Source organism: Xiphias gladius, chromosome 9, assembly GCF_016859285.1.
Source record: "Xiphias gladius isolate SHS-SW01 ecotype Sanya breed wild chromosome 9, ASM1685928v1, whole genome shotgun sequence".
Classification (NCBI taxonomy): Eukaryota; Metazoa; Chordata; class Actinopteri; order Istiophoriformes; family Xiphiidae; genus Xiphias; species Xiphias gladius.
Genome location: NC_053408.1, coordinates 796,796 through 817,482, shown reverse-complemented (window position 1 = coordinate 817,482; position 20,687 = coordinate 796,796). Strand labels below are relative to the sequence as shown.

General features: G+C 45.2%; 1 protein-coding gene across 5 annotated transcripts; it reads right to left on the bottom strand.

Moving 5' to 3' along the window:
* Nucleotides 1-2,737: 2,737 nt before the first annotated feature.
* a1cf (apobec1 complementation factor) lies at nucleotides 2,738-19,461 on the bottom strand. Of its 5 annotated transcripts, none has more exons than XM_040134918.1 (13): nucleotides 19,367-19,461; nucleotides 12,996-13,146; nucleotides 12,533-12,667; nucleotides 12,273-12,403; nucleotides 11,898-12,136; nucleotides 10,212-10,376; nucleotides 9,832-9,929; nucleotides 9,160-9,297; nucleotides 7,680-7,824; nucleotides 5,712-5,950; nucleotides 5,284-5,420; nucleotides 4,765-4,919; nucleotides 2,738-4,374 (listed from the first exon to the last, which is right to left on the bottom strand). In XM_040134918.1, exons 2-13 carry the CDS (start codon nucleotides 13,095-13,097, stop codon nucleotides 4,220-4,222), a joined length of 1,839 nt encoding a protein of 612 aa, XP_039990852.1. In that variant the 5' UTR covers nucleotides 13,098-13,146; nucleotides 19,367-19,461; the 3' UTR covers nucleotides 2,738-4,219. The 5 variants fall into 5 exon arrangements, with proteins under 5 accessions (XP_039990852.1, XP_039990853.1, XP_039990855.1 ...); XM_040134919.1 differs by having other exon boundaries at nucleotides 19,152-19,447; XM_040134920.1 differs by having other exon boundaries at nucleotides 4,318-4,374; nucleotides 4,755-4,919.
* Between the last annotated feature and the right edge of the window lie 1,226 nt (nucleotides 19,462-20,687).

The following is a 20,687-nucleotide window of genomic DNA, read 5'->3' as shown; positions in this document are numbered from 1 at the left end:
AACCATCAGTTCAACGGTTCCACGGCTGAAGGTTCTGCTGTGAAGCTGCGGTTGGTTTTCATTCAGGCTGCAGCCGCTGTTTAGCTGCAGCTCGCTTTATCTCTCTCTCTCGCTTTATCTCTCTCTCTCTCTCTCTCTCTCTCGCTCTCGCTCTCTGCCTTAGTGACATCATGGGGCGATCAAGGAGAGAGAGAGAGAGATTTTCCATTTTGTCAGGATTTAGTAGAAAAACAACTCAAAGCAGCTACTGTATAATAGGGAAGTATGAACTGACAATGTGAGGAGAGTGTCGGTGGTGGGGCTGACCCCCCCCCACCAGCAGCAGCTCTACAGAGCATCACGATGAGCCTCAGCTCTTTGTTTACAAAGGTCTAAAAAAGAAGTACTTAGATCCTTTATTTAACCCCCCGTGGCCCCGTGGCGTGTGGATGCCGCCGTCTACAGTGTGTTTACATGTGAAACAAGTCGCTCATTAACCAAAACGAAGGTCTGTCAAACCAACCTCAAACTTATCTGCAGCTTATGAGCCATAAACATGTGAAATAATTAAATGAGTTTATTAGTTTCACTGTTGTTTTGTTATTAATAAAAATATCTTCAACCTCCCTCCCCCCAAATTTTTATCACAACCAAGTTCACCAGCCACATTAAAACAACATTTAAAGGTATTTTACAACTCTGATCATTTTCTCATTTACTATAACACCAACAAGAAAAAAAGTTTTCCCCAAATATAAGCCAATGAAATATGTCATTAAACAATAAAATGTTTTTTCCCCCCCCCAAAAAAGGTGTTTTCATGGTGATAAATTCAGTAAGTAATACATTTAGTGCTACACGTGTGTCGTTAGATTTAAGACATTGACTGTGGTTCTGTGATGTTTCCGTGAGAAGTTATTAAGAATTAATTAAAGGGGGAGCAGGACGAAGAGGAGGAGGTGGAGGAGGAAGATCAGATGGAGGAGGAAGATCAGGAGCAGGATCGGGGGGGGCAGGAAGAGCTGGAGGAGGTGGAGGCTCAGGAGCAGGAGGAGGATCAGGAGTGGGGGGGCAGGAGGATTATTACAGGCCGCACTGACAAGTGAATGAAATGAGCTCTTACATAAGGAGATTAACTAAAACCAGCTCAGGAAACACACACATTTGTACTTCTACACTTGTGAGGACCACGACTGACCTAACACTTTGTCCTGGCCTCTACGCTGAGAGACGCACTGCACACCGGAGACTACGGCAAGAGACTGAACTGTGATGAAACGCGTCAGTGCTGGTGCCGACGTGGACGTTTCTCGCCAGAGTTACAAAAATCAGCATTTCGTGGCTTTAGAAATGGCTCAAAACGCCACCTACTGTTCGAAACCGTCCTGAACCTGTTGGGAAAGAGTTTACAAAATAGATTCACTATTGCAGTTGCTTCAAACCTTAGAGCCTCTGGTACATGAAAATGACTAAAAAGTCTAAACTAATGAATTAGCTTCTTTCCACGAAGCTGGACCCGCTGCAGGGGGCGAAGCCAAGAGCCAAAAACAGCAACCGAGAGAAAACGCAGAGGCGTAGAAACGTAGTAGCTGTAAAACAAGGCAGACACGGTAGAGCTCTTTTTGGTAGTTTCTTTATTTCGGGAAGATTATAGATCATGAAACATCACAATTTATCGAAGCAGCCTCCTTTTGTGATATGAAAACCCTCCAGAATACCCACAATTCTCACTGCTCATCACGGATTAGAACTGATTCAATTTAACATGCATTTGTGTCCAAGTCAAATATGGAGGCAAAAAGAATGCAAAATAACTCTATACAAATAGTGTCTGGATAGTTCTTCTCTTTCCTGGTATAAAAATAAGTTCTAAGTGCTTCACACACTTTAATACTGTCTCTGCTTTGGCATGTTCACAGCTCGGATCTCAGCACGTGTCTCAAGAAACATTTGAAGAAACAAATATATAAGAAGCAAGCATCAAGTCGGACCGAACGACCTGTGCCGACAGCTGCTGCTCGCGAAAGAAGCCGGTGTCGCAACTCGTGCTCATAGTCGCCACTAGGAGGCACAGTTTTTCTCACGGAAAGGCGGAGTATGAATTTGAATATCGTCGATTTTCGTTTTGACACATACTTCCAAATCAAAGCTTAAAAAGCTGCAGATTTTTTCTTATAGTCTGTAAACACGAGATGGTTTCAATGAGGAAACAGATATTAATTGGCTCAGATTGTTTTTTTGGGTCAACCCCACAACTGAATTCTTACATTTTATTAGTAATTTGTAGACACCATTAAGAGGCACAGACGTAAAACCTTTAGTTTAACCAAGTGTTAAATTAATTATCCATAACTACGATCTTTACCAAACCTTAAACCGCACCGTTGTTGCCATGCAGATAGCGTAGAGAGAGAGAATTTTCAAACGTTAACAGAAACAATCTGGTGTTTTGCTGACTTGACGTTCTTGTGGCGATTGGGTTACGTTTTATGAATGTTAGACTTCAAAAGGGAAAGTCCCCCACACGACATCTGCGTTTCCGTCCACCTCTTTTTTATACACGTTTTTAATTAAAATATCGCAAACAAGTTGGTGTATCGATAAAAAACATAATGTGACGAAGCGCAATGGAAACGGACCGAGTGAATAAAACCATCAGGTCTGTGAGGAGCCGTGAGGAGACTGGATCCTTCCTCACATTAACACAAGAAACCAAAGGAGACGTCAGGTTTCCATCACGTTCTCCATCGTCTGAGCTTCGACTGCAGCTCTTTTAACCACCTCGTCTCGCCGCGTCCTCTTCTTCTGTGGTGGTTTAACGGCAGCAACCGGAGAATCGGCTCCACCTGCTGTTAATCGGCTCATATTCACACGGCAGCAGTGGAGGGAAACGAGCATTAATTTGCATTTGTTTCTGACGTTTTAGTGACGGTCTGTTGTTTCTGTTGCGGTTCTGAGGTTTACATTCAGGTTTTTGAGGAGGTTTCTGAGGAAGTTTCATCAGTGTAGCAGTACAGCAGTACTACTCGCTCCTACATACAGGTAGTCATTATAAAGCTTTTCAGAAAGCGGACGGGGAAAACGAGCTTTTCTTCTTTTTGTTAGATAGATATGAAGTCAGATATAAAGATAGAAGGAGTAAAGTGAAAAACAAAGAAAATGAACTCAAAGCACTGGTCTCATATGGTAAAGATGCGAGACAAAGGCCTTTATCACAATGTTCACGTGGACTAAGAAGTCCAGAATGCCTCAGCGACCAAAACAGGGTTTCCACTTTGAATTCCCAGACTCTGTCCAAATTTCAGTGGCATCTTCAGATTGTTTTCCGCTGTATTAAGACACTAACCTTTAATTCCACACAAACAATTTACAAATATTTTTTTTCGTACCGTTGGAGACTGTCAGGAAAACCACTGAAATAGGCTAAAGTACACGACAGTGCAAAAACGAATTCTCCAGTTGATAGAAGACATTCACAAGAACTACAAAGTCCAGGTGGCTCAGAAATGAAAAGGCAGGGTTATAAAAAGAGGAAGAATACTAAAAGCCATTTAACCTATTTAGTTTTTCAATATTGTAAACATACAAGAAAAAAAACTCAAACCATTAATTCAAACCTACAGCCAATCACAGGCCGTCTGCTAGCTACGTAATCAATCCCAGAGTAATTGCAGATATGTGCGAACACATAACTCAGGTCAAATAAAGGTAGAAGAGCAGTGACAGAGGAATTTGTTTCAGGGCGAATGACGAGTTCGAAACGTTTTCAGCAGCGGTTTTCAAAATGTTTCCGCGACGAGACGAAGCCCAGTGTCCTGGAAACTTCTGACTCGTCGTGTTTTTAATTTGGCCGCAAGCCTGCAGTGGTTTGGTCTTCCTGTAAAAACTGCAGCCACCCGGACATCGGTCACCAGGCAAGCAGCAGCAAAAAGGTGCATTCACACTATTCTGCTTTAGTTTTCGTAGAAATAACCCGACCTCCGCGGCCTTTTCTGTCCCGATAAAATTGAGTGAATGGAGAAAAAATGTGGACCAGAGTTCACACTGAACTAATCAACCAGCCAATGGGATTTCACTCTGTTCCTTCACTGATGTGGTTTGGCAAAAAGTGTTGGAGAAGCTCTTTCAAAGAATTGAAAACTTTCTTAACCGATTTAAAATGTAGACCAGGCAAATAAAACAGTATAGTGTGAATGCGGGTCTTAGCTATGAGTGGTTCTCTTCTTTGGAAACCGCTGTTCTAAAAAACGCCGTATCCGTCGGTGTGGCGCGTCGCCACGGCGAAGGCGGGGTAGCCCTCGTAAGTGGTGTAGGCGGTCAGGTCCTGACCCAGGGAGACAGCCTGCTTCAGCTGGGAGGCGACCGCCGTCGACGCCGGGCTGGCAAGAGTGTAACCTGGAGAGCGACGAAACAGAAAACTCTCAACGTTTTGTCTTTTAATTTGAAATGAAACGTGGCGTCTCCAGTTATGTGTGTTAGTTGTCAGGAGTTAGTAGATGAGCAGCTGAGGTCTCCATGAACCAAGCAGATGACCTTCTACAGCACGAATGCTAAAGTCTGACTTTTTAAGGCCCACTGGAGCTCGGTCAGATTATCACCTGGATTAAACTGTGTGGAAAACACCACTGTATGGTCCAACTTTTAATCTAGCATCTCTCCATCTGTTCTTTAGTATTTAGTACTTTAGGTGCATCCGTCTGTCTGCAGACAGAGCGTCAGGTGAGCGTCTCTTAGTGGTTTGTTGAGTGAAGAGTTAGTCAGCTTTGGGTACGGACCTTCACATACCTGGGTAGGCTACTGAGGCCACAGCGGCAGCAGTAGCGCAGCTGGCGTCGGCGGCGCCCTCTGTCTGTAGACCGAGCGTCTGCAGGGTGTGCTCGGCTGCATGGATCTTAGCTTCTTCCACAGCCGCACACAGCTTAGCGGGGGTGAAGGGGTGGCTGCCGACGGACAGAGAACCCAAAGTAAATCTAACGCAGCCGGGAATATGAAACAATTCGCTTACGATGTACTAATACAATTTATCGGGCATTTTAAACAGCAGTTAGCATTATTAGCTGTAGCAGGAGCATTACTAGCAATACTTAATAGTACTAATAGCAGAGGGAGTTGTCGTCATTGTAGTAGCAGTAGTAGTAGTAGTGGTAGTAGTAGTAGCAGTAGTGGTAGTAGTAGTAGCAGTAGAAGTAGTAGCATTAGCAGTAGAAGTAGTAGCATTAGCACTAGTAGTAGTAGCAGTAGTAACAGTAGAAGTAGTAGCATTAGCAGCAGCAGTAGCAGCAGTAGTAGCAGTAGTATTCGTACACATTGGGATACTGTGTAGCCAGAGCTGGTACAGTGATCTTGTAGAGGAACAGTTGTCTCTGGTCTGGACCAATGGCAGAGTGGAGCTGATAGACGGGCTGACCCCAGTTATTCTTTTGACACAGCTCCTCCAAGACCTGACAGACAGAGACAGAGATGTTCAGATCAATAAATCAACATTCATCCACGTTCTGTCTCCAGAACTCTGTGGCTGAGTGTGAATGAGAGTGTCTTAAATCTAGACAGCTGAAATGACCCAAGTCTCATGACCCCCCCCCCAGGATCCTTGATTCTATCCAGGTCATCCAACAGTGGACTGTGTTTCTAGTGCAGCAGGTTATTTGGTGAGTACAGTGTTGTTCCTGAAAGAAATGCACAAAATTACAAAATGAGACCTGGTTTCCCTGTTTTCAGGTGTGTCCTGTTACCTGTGGTGCAGGTTTGATGGCGGCAGCCTTCAGGCTCATGGCGGCAGGGTTCATGGGTGTCAGCTCCATGCCCGGCAGCAGGTCGTACAGCTTCTCCTCAGCCTGCTTGTCTGCCTTCAGGCCATAGGAGGCGCCGCCGCCTCGACCCATGGTTCCTCCCCCGGTGGCGTAGGCCAGGTAGCCCCGCCCACCCAGCCCCCGCACCCCCGCAGCCCCTACAGGTACAGTCATGTAAATTTCTACAGGAGACCGAAAAGGCAGTGAAATCAATCAAATCACCGGAAATCAACCGGGAAGAAGAATCACACAGTCAAACAATTATTCAATCAGAGTGAACAGGTGCAGTGGTAGTCATGGTAACGGACCTCCCCCTTACATCTACCCAGCGGTAGTCATGGTAACAGTACATCTATCCAGCCGCAGCTCCTTCGGCTCACCGAGGATTATTTCTCGGAATGATTCATTTTCCAGGTATTATGTTTTTATAATTTCCAGAGCTGTGAAGGGTGAGCGGTTGTTTCAGACGCTCCTGGTTCCCAGTCATTTTCCCCATAGACAGTATCAGTGACCCACAGTTGGATCAACGTGAAACTCTCCTGGTGCAACCATCAGAACAACTGGGTCACAAAGTATCTGGGTGAAGGCGTATGGAAAAATGAACTACGACTCCCAACGTGCATTTTGGCAAGAAGCATCTAATTACTCGATTACTTACTTGATCATTAATCGAGTGGCTAACGAGAGCTGAAAACACACTTTGCAGCTTAAATGAGTTCACCGTTAAATTCCGGCCCAGTTGTGGGGGAATTCAGAAACAATTAGGCAACGGCACCCGAGGCTCATGGGTACTGTGGTATTTAGACCCGTCCGCCACGACAAAGCCCGTTTCTCAGAGTTGAAATGATCAGAACTGGTGGCCGCCACATAAACACGTAAACCCCGCCCACTCCACACCTCCATGACCTTTCACTTTTGATTAAGAGGATCATATTTGATTCCCGTTCAACAACAACATTCAGGCAACATTCTTGATATTTGGGTGATGGTGATTCGAGAGAGCTCAGTTGGTATTTCAAAGCACTACAAGAAGCGGATCATGAAAACCACCTTACTGGTGAACCGACCGTTCCCGAAGCCCTGCCTTTATTAATCTGTCCGTTCTGGCCACAGGTACAGTTTGGAAAGATAACGGTGGCAGATTTACCAACCGCATCCAGAGTCACTTTGGAAAACATTGGGTGCTTCTCTTCAGACATACAAAAGAAAAAGGCAGCTTCTCATTTCCAACGGTCAGTTCACCAATAGAAATATATTTGATCAAACGGCCCCGCTGTCCCGTGAAAACCCAACTTCTTATTTTATTGACATGACGTCTTGGAGGTTTTGGGGTTTTCAAGTCACAGCAACTGTTTGCTTTAAGATTCTAAACACGAAAATGTTGAAATATCAAAGAAGAAGTGCAGGGGGAGCTCAGACTCACACCGAAGCATTTCTGATTTACTGATTTACTGCATTGGATCAAAATACTGACATGGGTCGGTCATGAATTCCCTCTAATAAAAAACGGACAAAGAACAATGAAGTTTAGAATCTGACACCTTTGAAAATTAGAGAGTAATAATTAATTAATTATGATTATTTATTATTAACATGAGAATATTCGAGCAAAGAAAAAGCACTCAGAGAAGATGCCGAGTGTTAACGTCACGTTTTTTGTTTCTGTGCTCAATGACCTAAAGAAGACGACCTGGCTCCATAAAGTGCAGGTGTTGTTGGTCTGTAAAACCATGTGGGACCGGCTGTGATATAAAACCAAACGGGAAACAGCTGAAAGCTGCTTTCTAAACATGCACGTCAAAGAGTGGACGTGAGCTCGCCTTGCATCTCTGTCTGCTACCAGTGGAGAAGTTTCACATTCAGGTTCTTCTGTTAAAGACCCTGAGCTGAGCAAAGTGCGTCCGCCCTCACCTCTGACAGACGGCGTCCTGACCAGACCTCGACCTCCAACGTGAGCTTTGGCCGCCGGGAAGCGAAACTGACCTGGTATGGCAGCGTAGGCCTGGGGGGTGTAAAACACGGGCGCGCCGAGATACGCCGCCGAGGGGTCGTACACCTGCAGGAGGAGAAAAGCGTCTATTTTTATGAGATATGTGCATTAAACCATCACAGGGACTCGTGTGCTTACAGTAATTGTCCAGAGAGGTGGTTAATTTTCCAGTGTTCCCCACAATAACACCATTCATGTCTATATGATGGTTGGGATTTGGTATTCCCTGCATCTGTTCATGCTGATAGGCCTGCTGTTATATGATGCCTCTGTACAATGTAATGGTTTAAACTGTCCACCAGATGGAGGGAGCTGTTCACACCTGAACATCCAGACGTCACGTACTGCGTCCATGTGGAGGTTCAGGCTGCAGCTGTTCAGTCCATGGTTCAGTAAAAAGCGACATTTCAATGATTGTTTTTTCACAGCACGCGGACTCTGCCCTTAAAACACAAGCTACGAGCTCATTATCAGTGAAACATGACCAACTCATCCTTTATCGTTCGCTCTGCGTAATTACTGAGTTTGTCAGCGTCGCGTCAGGTTGAGTTGAAATGTGTCGGTTTTCGAAGTGGCGGCCTGGTCAGGTCTGATGTGTTGTTGTCCATGAAAGTGATGAAACTCCTCAGCCGAGCAGCAAAAAGTCTTCAGGACTAAACGATCTAACTCAGTGGCCTTTTAATGGGATATTCTCAGCTATGCTTTAAAAACCTACTTGTTGTTCCCAGAGCTTTCAACCACATCTCGCGGGCCTCCTCAGTGAATGGAGTTTGCTCAGTTGTCGTATATTTATTTGATACCATATACGACCACCTGTTATCATGTGACCAAAGTTCCATACTTAGGTCACACGGTAACGCCTGAACCAGGTTAATTCCCTGAGGAAGACCTCGACATGCCGTTGAAAGCTCTGGAAAAGGTTACGATTATTTTGTAAATGACTCCTCCAGAGTCAAGAATTAACCAGAGAGAAACGGTACATGCAAACGGATGAGGAGAACAGCAATCCAAAATGGGGGGAGAACCATAATTTACTCCAACACCTCTCCACATATTCAGTCTGCACCTACAACATGCAAAAGAACAATCCAGTTGCGAAGGATCGAGTCCATACGGGATTCTTTGAGTTACAGTCTTAAAAACGTACTATAAAGGGCATTAAACAAAGATGTAGATTCACCCATGTGCCTGCACATTAACAAATAAGAAATATTAACTAGAACGTACAGGGTTAGCTAGTTATTTCTTCACCCACATCCCCAAACATGATGGTTAGAGGACAACAGTAACGATTTTCCCTTAAATGTATGTTGGTTCTTTTCCCTCCAACAAAACAAACACTACTGTGCGACTCGCGTGAACCTGGTGTCGGAGTTTGCGGTGTGTTCGTCGTCCCGGTACCTGTCCCAGAGTGTAGGCAGTGTAGTCGGGCTGCAGCAGAGATCCTCCTCGTCCTCCGGTCCCTCTGGTGTAACGAACATAACTGTCCTTGTCCACCGGCTTGGCCAGAGTCACCTCAATAGGAGACCCGTCCACCACCTGAAGGGAGGGGGAGAAGGACGCAGTTTACCCGCTCCCTATCTAAATATCAAGTGAATGTCTGACAAGGTGAGCGTTCAAGGTATTTCCACATAAAATCCCATGTGATTTGTTCTCCGCAACCGCTTTACACAATGCTAACGCTGGCTACGTAGCGTTAGCAAAACTTAATATGTCTTCATTGTGTGGCTGAGATTTGAGGGAATGCATGAAAGTGACGGAAAGGTTTTTGCCTCGAGAAGTTTTGTTTGTGATTTCTCAAAACAGCTTGTTTGTTTCGATCACAAAATAGAGTTTGTCATAAATTTGTGATTCCGCTTCAGAAAGGATCATTTTGTGTTCTTGGCATTACAAGCTATCAAAAAACATTTTCTCATGATCATAAACTATTGATTTAAGACACTCAGCATAATGAAAGAGAGTTGCTGTCCCCTGATCAGGCAGGAATCATGTTGTGATCACAGAAGAACAAAAGTCCTGCCAAACTTCCCAAAAATGAGGAATAAATAAAGATGTGAACTTTTGGCTACTGACCTTTCCGTTGAGAGCGTTCATGGCGTTGACGGCGTCTTCTCTCTGAGTGAAGTGGACGAAGGCGTAGTCTCTGATCTTCTTCACTCGCTCCACTGCACCTGCAACACAAACACCACTTTTGTAAAATCGTGTTTTTATCTTTCTTCAGCCATCTGGAGCTACAAAGTTCAGCCTGGAACATCAACTCAAGTTCAGTTTAACGTGTTGGTCGGTCACTTTACCTCTCAAACCATCAATTCAGTCTTTAAAAAATCCGCTTGCAGACACCTGAAACTTGTTGAAACTTGTTTGTCAGTTATATGTTATCGTCTCCGTCGGTGCATTCGAGCACAATCTGGCATTTTGAGAGTGGACGGCTGTGTTGTGTAGTGTCTTAGTACCTGGTTTGAGGCTGTTGAACTCTTTCTCGATGGTCTCCTCTGTGGTCTGCAGCATCAGGTTCCTTACGTACAGGATCTTGACAGTTGCCATGGTATCCTCATCAACCTCCACCTCTGGCTCCGCCCAGTCCACGGCGATGGCATGACCCCATAGCTGAATACGACCTGAGACAGAGGAGGACAAGTGGGTGAGGACGACCAGAGACAAAGAAGGACAGGTGGATGACTACGACCAGAGACAAAGAAGGACAGGTGGGTGAGTACGACCTGAGACAGAGAGGACAGGTGACTACGATCAGAGACAGGGGAGGACAGGTGACCACAACCAGAGAGGACAGGTGGGTGAATACGACCTGAGACAGAGAGGAGGACCTGAGACAGAGAGGACAGGTGACTACGATCAGAGACAGGGGAGGACAGGTGACCACAACCAGAGAGGACAGGTGGGTGAATACGACCTGAGACAGAGAGGACAGGTGACTACGATCAGAGACAGGGGAGGACAGGTGGGTCTAGTCATTTTGCATCTCTTTGTGGTTGTTTTTTGACTCTTTGTGGTTGTTTTGAGGACATGTTAACAGTCAATTCATACAGGGGTTCAGATCCCGGGGACCTGGATCAGAACCCGGTTGGCCCCTTTGATAATCCATCCAGGATACTACCAAGCCAATCACACATCACCTTCAGACTCTGGTAGGGGCAGCACAAGGGCTGGCCAATCAGATTTCGGGTGGGGCAGTGCTTCCTCTGACCCCGTCCATGGTGGGACAGACCCAATATGCAAAAACATCTGATGTTATGCAAATGATTTCCCCGTGTGGAGGCAGTGAAACCGCTTCTCTGTCTTATCGCTGAGGCTTCCAGCTTCAGCCTTTGGCAGACTGGTAAAACAAATTTGTCCAAGAAACGTTTTCTAAACTACACATAGAAACATGAGCTTAAAGAGCCTCAGGTAACAAGCCGCTGACACCACCAGGAGGTTTGAGTGTCTGTCTGGTTATTTCTAGGGTCTGTGATTATATAGTGTTGATCCTATCATCACGCCCATCAGAGCTCTTATAGGTCACTGACCCAGTGACAAAGGCTGTGATTGGCTGCTGATAACGTAGTCTGGGTCAGTCAAAAGGAGACTTTGACATTTTTTATTATGTTGTTTTTACTTTAAGGCACTTTTAGGGCACTTTAGGGGCACTTAGGCTGCTCTAAAATAACTTGTTAGCAGAACCAGTACAGCTGTATGTGTTCATTATACCACAGCCAGCCATCAACCTGCATCACTGCAGATCGGTATTTTATCACAGTCAGTGTTTAGTCAACTGCATTTCTTAGTGAAAGTTGCTCCTCAGAGAGAGATGGGTTAGAAAGCAGTGGGAAAACCTGTTGGCAGGTTCAAGAACGCTCTGATACCTAAGATTTGAGAGTGGGCTGCTGAGCGGACACGAACAATTACCAATTTTCCTAAATCATTTTTACATTGTGCTTGTTGTTTCTCTTTCTTGGTTCCATCTTCTGACAACAAAGCTTGTTAATGTAACGCTTTTCAGCAGACGAGTTTCAGACATCGGATTGTCCGTGAACACACCAACAGGGTGTTTTTTTCCAAACGGTTCCGTATCTCAGCTACACAACAATGACTTCACTTTGACCACAGTGAAACTGATCGAACACCCAGTGTCCGATGTCTACCTGGCAGCAGTTTGCGACGGGCCATGGCGGCTGCTCGGTGGCTCTCGTACTCCACGAAAGCGAAGCCTCGGTTCTTGGATTTGTCGGCGGCGCTGGGGTACACAATGACCTCCATGACCCCTTCAGTGACCTTTCTCATCTCAGACAGGATTTCTTCACGCTTCTTGGTTTTGGGAATCCCTCCCACAAACAGACGGCAGTTGTCGACGCTGGCACAAACACCGAGGAGGCGGCCATTCCTGAAGTGATGAGAAAATTTGAACATTTTGGATGAATGCAGCACTTGCCGGGTTGTCGAGAATTTTGAAAACATTGCTGTAGTTTAAAAATATTAATGCAAGTAAAGATGAAATAAAAACGGAATCAAACCCTGACCTGATCTCATAGTTGTTAAGCTGCTTCATGGCTGCTCTGGCCTCTTGTTTGTTGCTGAAGGTGACAAAGGCGTAACCTCTGTTGTTTCCGTTAAAGTCCATCATCATCCTCACCTCGTAGATCTTCCCGAACTGGCGTTTGGAAGAATGAAATGAAGAAAAATGTGAGTACAGCGTGTGTTGTTGAACAGGGTGTCATATTATAGTCACAATCGTCGTGGCGTCGCTCAGGATCCCTAACATTGACCGTCTTTCTCTCACCTTCTCACACAGTGGAACCAGTTCGTCTTCAAACAGGTCTCTCGGTAGTTTCCCCACAAAGATCTCGCTGCCCCTCTCTGGTGGTGGGCCGTCCCAGCCAGGCGGTGGTCCGCCATACCGCCGCTGGCCGTTCTCCTGAAACACGCCGGGAAAAACGATGACGAAAACAAGTATAAACACTGAAATCTGAGAGTAAAGGGTCATGTAGTGAAACCAATAATTTGCTCTTTATGGATATTCTACACGTAACATTTGCAGTCCTAAAACTTCAACCTTTTGTTTTATGGACAAAAAAACTTCTTTTACAAATGTGCTGAGATCATATTTCAGAAACCCAAAGAACCAGTCTAATATTTATTGAAAACCTCCTCACCGTCTTCTAGAGAGTCAGACGAGAAGCTGGATACGAGTTTCAGATAAAGGTCCAGGACGTGTTCAGCCTGACTCAGAAGCAGTTCCCTACCTGCCGCAGTTGGTATCCTGTGCGTTGCGTGAGCGCACGGAGCGCTGCCTCCTTCTGCGTCCCCATCACTCCGTCCCCGCTTGCTTTCTGATTGGATTCCATTGGGTGTGATTGACAGCGAAATGTAAATCAGGGAAATTAGGGGTGCTCACTGGAAAACAACGGAAGGCAACAACATACAGGTCAGTTTTGTTTTCTCCTCTTTCTTTGTGGTCCCTCGGTAAGCAGACAAGCTGATCGAGGTTTTTAAAATCACGTTCTGACAGAACATTCAGCAACATTTGGAGGTGGCGTGAACACAACACACGGGACGCTGGTCCTTCTCATCGCACCGTCGCCAAAAAAAGGAAAGAGCCTCTCTAACTATGATGAGCAGCTTTAAGCGGGTGCGATGCCCTCCCCAGGTTTGGAAAAATGTAAGCACCGTTGTAAAGCCGACTCGGCCCCATCTGATGAGCTCATACTACTAATTCTGAGAGAGTCTGGCCTGAGAAGGCACAAAACTTTGTGTATTTTCAGTTGCGTGAAGGAGGTGGGCGTTACACTTTGATTTAAAATACATTTAAAACATATCAAAATGTCTATAAAATGTATTTGTGCACTTGATGAGGAGCCTAAAAATGCCCTCACTTCAGAGAAATGTCCTTTTTAAAAAAATTCCTCTTTTCAAAAAATGTACCCACTTGGTAAAAACGTCCAAAATTTCCAAATAAAGTCCTTATGTTTCAAAAATGTCCTTTTTAAAAAAAACTCTCCTCTTTTCCAAGTGTCCTCACTTTCCAAAAATATCTTGACTTTTTAAAAATGTTCTAATTTGCCAAAAAATATCTTCATGTTACAAAAACGTTCTCACTTTTCAAAGCGTCTTGAGTCTTGCCCTTGAGCAAGGCTCGAATCTGATGCCCGGTGCCATCAGATCAGACACTGGTTGCGCTGGGCAGCTTCCAGTTTTTAGCCACCGTGAGCGTGTCTGAGAGCAGGACCTTCCTGACAAAAAGAGTATCGCCGAATTGCCCCTTTCATATACGTAGTACATTATAGGTTTACCATCACAGGTGCATCGATGTGTGTGGAAGCAGCAGTTTTGTTGTCGTTCCCTGAAGTGTAGCTCATTTTAACCCCTTTTTAAAGGAGTTAAATCTGCAAAGACCTCAGTGGCGTAAAGACATTTACGTGTAATTGAGTCCTGAAGTCCTTTGCTGTACAGTAAGGATAATTCAACCCGTTTTTGATTTAGATCAACTTGTCTAAAGATGATGGGGAAACGAGGCAGGTTGTGGCAGTAGAATGATGAAAAGGTCAAGTTTAGAAAATTATTTAAACAAGTTGAGTTGCTTTATTGTGAAAAATAATCTGCATTGATAACTGGAGTTGAGGAATATTTCCCTCTGACATGTGGAGTAGAAGTATGAAAAGGAAAGGATGTAAATACATGATAAAGGTTCTTTGAAACTGTGCTTGGGTCGAATACGTGAGTAACTGCACCCCTGAGTATACCACAGTGGGTCACATGTGTCCGTAAAGGCTGTTCCACCCTACCAGATGAAAACATGAGGTGACTTTTGGAAGCTCCCGAAACGGAGAGGTAAAAGCTCATGTCCTGACTGAGACCCTGTGTCCTCGCAGAGCTGGACCCGGCCGATCCTCCGTTCTGTTTTCCTGCTCTGAACAACAGATACGAGTCATGTTTTGGAGCGAGCAGCAGAGAGGTCAAGGTCTGTCCTGTAATCATTGACAGAGACTCTGGACGGGCTGCAGCATGGCTGTCCGTCTCACTGCCTGACTGAGTGGAAACACACAAGCCTCCAACTGGGAATTATGGGAGCGCTGGGATGAATTTATTAAACAAACACATTTTTGTACTCATACATGTGTTGGACCCTTATTTTAATAAAAATCCTAACTTCAACCTTAAATTGTAAAACCACGTCCCAACCCTCGGAGGACACGAGGATGAGACAAATGTCAAAAGTGTCCCTATGCTGAAATGTCCTCACTTTTTAAAAATGAGGAAGATGACCTTGAGAATGACCTGATGAAATAAAGGGCGTAAACACAATCAGCCTCTTTGTTTGTTTTTTCGCTCTGTTGATTAAAATTTTTGAATCCTTCACTTACATGAATGTGTGTCAGCCATTGTTTCAAAAACAATCACATGACACAACGTAAAGATGACAAGACAGTAAGAAGGAGACACCAGTAAACTGATTAATGATCAATGCAGCGTCTTCATATTTGTAATATTGATGTTATATTTATGTGGCAGTGCTACTTTCAGAGTCTGTCTTTCTTGTTTTCTTCAGTGTTAACATTTTTTTTTTTCATTTCTTTAAACTCATAAGAAGAGAAGAAATAATAATAATATAACATACACACAGTTTTGGTGGGTGGCTGCTTTTTGCTTCGTTTAAGGTGTAAACATGATTTAAAGGTGATAAGTGTAAGTATTTTAGTTTAAAACATCCAGAAATTAACCAAGATTATCAACAGAATCTGAAGAAATAACAGTTTTGACGTTATGTCAAAGACGTCTATGTATTGTGTTGCAGAAATATCTGCTGAAGTTAGCATGCTAACCAGCTAGCCCTGCGACAGTCCGTCTCTGTCCGATAGGACAGACTGGACGCTACGGTGACTGAGTCCAGCATGAGAGGATGAAGAAATATGGTCTGCTCAGAGGACGTAGTCTAACCTGTTGTCTTGTAAACGCAACGATGGCTGAAGCTCTTGGTAGCCACCATCACCAACTCCACCTCCACCACCATCACCACCATCATCACCACATCCACCACCATCACAACCATTATCACCACCACCTCCACCAACAACATCACCACCTCCACCACCACCATCATCACCACATCCATCACCACCTCCACCACCGCCAACCACCTCCACCTCCACGTCCACCATCACCATCACCACCTCCACCACCACCAACATCATCACCACCACCATCACCACCATCACCACCATCATCACCACATCCACCTCCATCACAACCATTATCACCACCACCTCCACCAACAACATTACCATCTCCACCACCACCATCATCACCACATCCATCACCACCATTATCATCATCACCACCTCCACCTCCACCTCCACCACCACAACCACATCCATCACCACCTCCATCACCACATCCACCACCACCACCACCACCTCCACCACCTGCTCCCGGCAAGAAAATCACGTTCAGTGAGACAGAAACTAACACACTGTTGGTTTGAATCTAAACATGGGGTTTGATTTTTAGAAGAAAAATCTAGAACCACACCAGAATGATCCTTTATAGTGTTGGTTGAAATACAATTTAAAAATGCAGACATTGTCCCACTGACAGAAGAAAGAGACAGTTTGTGTCTTCAGCCGTCATCACTAAGTGTGTCTGACTTTGAGAACAACACACACACAGTCAAGGGGCGAGTTACAGCCAACCCTTTGAACCTTAAGGGAAGGCTGATGTAATCAGTTTAATGCTAAACAGCCTGCTGCTGCATCCTCACTGCATCCATTAGCATGGTGATCACACACACACACACACACACACTATTTGTGTTTAATTTCAAAGAGAAACTCAGAGAAAATGAGTGAGAGCTCCTCACATCAGAGAGGGAGAAAGAGGCGGCTGAGAGCCAAAATAAAACACAGACAGAGAGGGAGAGGTCAAAGGTCATGAGTGATGATGACTTGTTTTCATTACAGCTAAAAAACACACACCATCTCTTTGCTCACTATAAACACCAGAATGACCTCCTTATTTCCTCTTCTTTGTCTTTGTTTTTCTTCCTTTTGTGTCTGTGACGCCCCTGAAAATGTATTCAAACCCACCAAACTTTATTTAAAATGTTAGTGGCGATCTAAAAGTTTGCAGAGATACCAAATCTGACTGGATTTTGAAGAAAAGTCTGTAAAATGGAGCAGCAGATGTAGACTTTCCATCTGATGGAGCCATGCAGTCGTATAAAAACATGGAAGTATTACTAGTACTTTAACATTATTCTGAGCAGAAGTGGAAATCACATGATTTTAATTCAACATTTCCGCAGATTATAGTTGGCAGATCAGTGGCTGCTGTGAACAGATAAAGGAGAGAATGAACTGAGAGTCTGCTGGTGGAAAAACAGGCAGCTGGACTCAAAAACCTGCTGCTGAAATCCACCAATCAATAGTGCGGACAGAGGGGCGTTAAACACACACACACACACACACAGCATGTTTGATCAGGCTGAGGGCGAAGCTAATGTGGCCTCCATCCGAACATCATTGTTTTCACTGTTGCTGAATCAGTTATTAACAGTTTTGTTCCTGAAAACCGAAAAATCCCAATTTTCAGTCCAAAGCGACCCTTCAACGCGTTGATGGCCGACGCTCTAAAAACCCTGAAGAGACTCTGTCTACAGAGACACAGTGCGACGCTGAGACAAGCAGCAAATCCTCACAGAGGAGCCGGAAGCTACGGAAGCCCACTTGTGCCAGGACAAGAAAAAATTTAAAAAATTAGGAAAAGTTCGAAGTGATCGAACTTTCTGTGTCAACACTGAGATCGTAAGTCGCTTCATAATTCAAAACTCTGTCATTTATTTAGTCAAAATGATGAGACGGTACATCAAACTTACAACATTAGGAAATAGTTACAATCGTGACATTTTTTTGAGGTAGACAATCAGCACATTTTGCCTGGCGTCTCCTGTCAAGTCATGTCGGCTTTATTTATTTAGCTCCACATCACAAACGTGTGACACCCTCTGTTCTCGAGGGAGTCAAGTAAAACCAGGGATCCCTCTTCATCACAGACAGCGATACGACAGACATTTGAGGTTTCTATTCGATTTGATTTTTATTTTCATCATTCCTAACTTTTTCTTCTCTTTTTGTCGCTATAAATTTGCTTCCATAGGCACCGTGTAAACCAGCATTTCTACTGAAATGTGACTTAGATCAATTTCCTAAACTGTCATTAACGATTCAACGATTGATCTCCAACTAATCACTTCAGCACAGATCACATGGATTTGAATCCCAGCCTTGATTGACGGCAGCGACTTTCATTCACTGGAATCTCCTACGATTCCCAGCATCCCTTTCAACAATTGCTGCCTTATCGGCCTGTTTCAGCTCCAGCTCTCTCTCACATTAATCTCAGTGGTTTGTCGGTCAGCGATTAGACTCTGCAGCACCACCGTTCATCAGACACCAACGCGCAACGGCACGCGCCAGACAAATCAGTCTAATGGTGCTATATCTTTGTATTTTCCTTTCAAACATTCAAAAATGAACTACAACCATCAACAGAATCTGAAGAAAAACAGTTTTTACGTCATGTCAAAGACGTCCGTGTATTGTGTCGTGGAGATATCTGCTGAAGTTAGCATGCTAACCAGCTATCCCCGGCCCGACCCATCTCGTAATACCGCTTTGTACCTCAAGAGGCGTTAGTGAGTCGCTGCAACGTCCAGTCTGCCCTCAGTCCAAAACTAGAGGATGAAGAAATAGCGCTGCCCAGAGGACAAGAAACCACGTTTGGAAGCAAAGAAACGAAGCGATAGAAATAGAAGCAAAACCAGAGCTAACACTGGCATCGCTTTCCAGCGCCGGAGACGGCTCCTGGCGAGCAAAGGAACGAGGCTCGATGCTGAACCCGCAACGTTTCTTTTAGACCGGTGAGTAAACAGCTGTTAATGCTAACGTTGGCTACGTAGCGATAGCAGACACTTACATGTAGCACCTTTAAATTCTCTTTCAAGAGCACGTTTAAAAACATTACCACTGGGTTTTTGGCAAATCCCGCAGAAGGATTTTCTCCAGGAAAACCACAGGAAGCGTGATTAGACGTGAAATGTAAAGCGACACGTTCGGAAACATCTTGAGAAAATCTTCCCTGTGCACAGAGGGAAACTGTTCTGTTTGATACTGAACTACACTCTTTGATAATATTTCATTGTTAGAAGTTGTTTTACTACAGTAGCGTTATGAATGCAGGAGTGGAGAACGTTTATAATGTGATAGTACCTGAATACTCCTTCCACCACTGTTACTACTACATCTAAAAAATTTGATCTCTGGACAGAGAGACATTCACTGATTATCTCTCGCTCTCTCTCTTTGTGTTTTGTCTGTTTTGAATAACAGCGATAGAGCGACACTTACTTCACACACTCTCTCTCCTCTCTAACACACATTAGTCCTGGTCAGCCTGTTTGTTCAGTCCAGCCTTTCTGATGGCTCCTATTCATCACACACCAGTGAAGAAGAGTGGTCGAACGACTCTTACTTTACATGCTCGCTCTCTCCGTTTCTGTCTTTAAAATATTAAATTCGAGTCCAAAAACTTTAGTTCGTTTGGTTGAAAGAGAAAAACTCACCTGAGCAATTTCAGAGATCACCTCCCTCCGATCAGAGCTGTGTCATTCTGAACACCGAGTGTGTGTGTCACAGTGTGTGTGCGTTCACGTGTCATCATGGGCCTGTGTGTGTGTGTGTGTGTGTGTGTGTGATCACATCATATCAAACTCCAAAGGTTCACTGTCTTGGTGTTAGCTTTACGAGCCGGCCGACGTTAATGATTAACCTGCTGCTATCTGTGGACACACACACACACACACAAACACACACACACACACTCACACATATGCAAATACACAGACTTAACACACACTGAACCAGCAGGCCTCTGTGCGTGTGTGTGTGTGTGTGTGTCAGGAGGCCTTTGACCGACAGTCACTATCTGGATCAGAGTGCTCTGCAAAAGTCTCTTCACCTAATAACACACACACACACACACACACACACACACGCAGGCACGCACACGCAGGGAAAACCAGGCAGCTGTTACACTCATAAATTCACCACTTTCGTCCATCAACCTTCCCTTGGTGAATAAAACCTGCGGTGCGTTTAAATCTCCACTGCTTCGTGCACTAAAGTGTCTCCGGTCACGTTACTCATTAAATCAAGTTGTGCAGAAACGCCGTTGGCTTATTAGCAAACTTCCCAGCATGCACTGCATTAACACTCTCCAGGAAGCTTTGCTTGCGCTAATCGCGATGGAGGCGACGTGGCCTCCTCTCTGGCTCAAATGAAGACGGTGCAGACCACGACGGAGGTTCTGTGAAACGGTTCATCTCGGCCGCAGGTCTCAGACTCCGCTCCGGCGATCCGCGTCCAAAGCATGTGGTGCGTGGGGAGATCGAAGCGTGATCTGCGTTACGAGTGAAAAACGCCACAGGATGCGTGCGATGCAGCAGCCAGCCTCCCCCTGCGGGTACGCAGCCTCCTCGCCGGCCATCGTTCGACCCCAGGCTGAACCGAGGGGGCCCCGGAGGTTCGGTGCACTGGCCCAGCGGCATGTGGACACACCCTGTCGCCACATCCACCGCTGCCTCGTGCCTGAGCCTGGCGGTGCTGCGGACCGTCCGCCACGTTCTCCTCCACCTCCAGACGTCTCGACTTTTACCTGGCCTCCGGAACCTGTTGGAGAAGGACCAGAGCGGGGCAGGGTCAGGACCGATGGACTTGAGGAGGAAAGCTCAGCTGAGACGGTCCGGACATGCGGCCCGGACGCCAGAGGAGCGTCGAGGGACAAGACAAAGATGGGGTCAGCGTGAGGCTGACGAGGACCGCCTGACATTGACCAATCAGACAAGCTGCTCTAGAGCGGGATTCCTGGTGGGGCCTAGCACCAGG

Coding starts and splice junctions, on each gene's coding strand:
- a1cf (XM_040134918.1), bottom strand. CDS start 13,097: ATGGAATCCAATCAGAAAGCAAGCGGGGACGGAGTGATGGGGACGCAG. Junction 12,404..12,532: donor TGGTTCCACTGTGTGAGAAG/GTGAGAGAAAGA, acceptor TCCAAACGCCAG/TTCGGGAAGATCTACGAGGT. Junction 9,298..9,831: donor TGAACGCTCTCAACGGAAAG/GTCAGTAGCCAA, acceptor CCCTCCCTTCAG/GTGGTGGACGGGTCTCCTAT.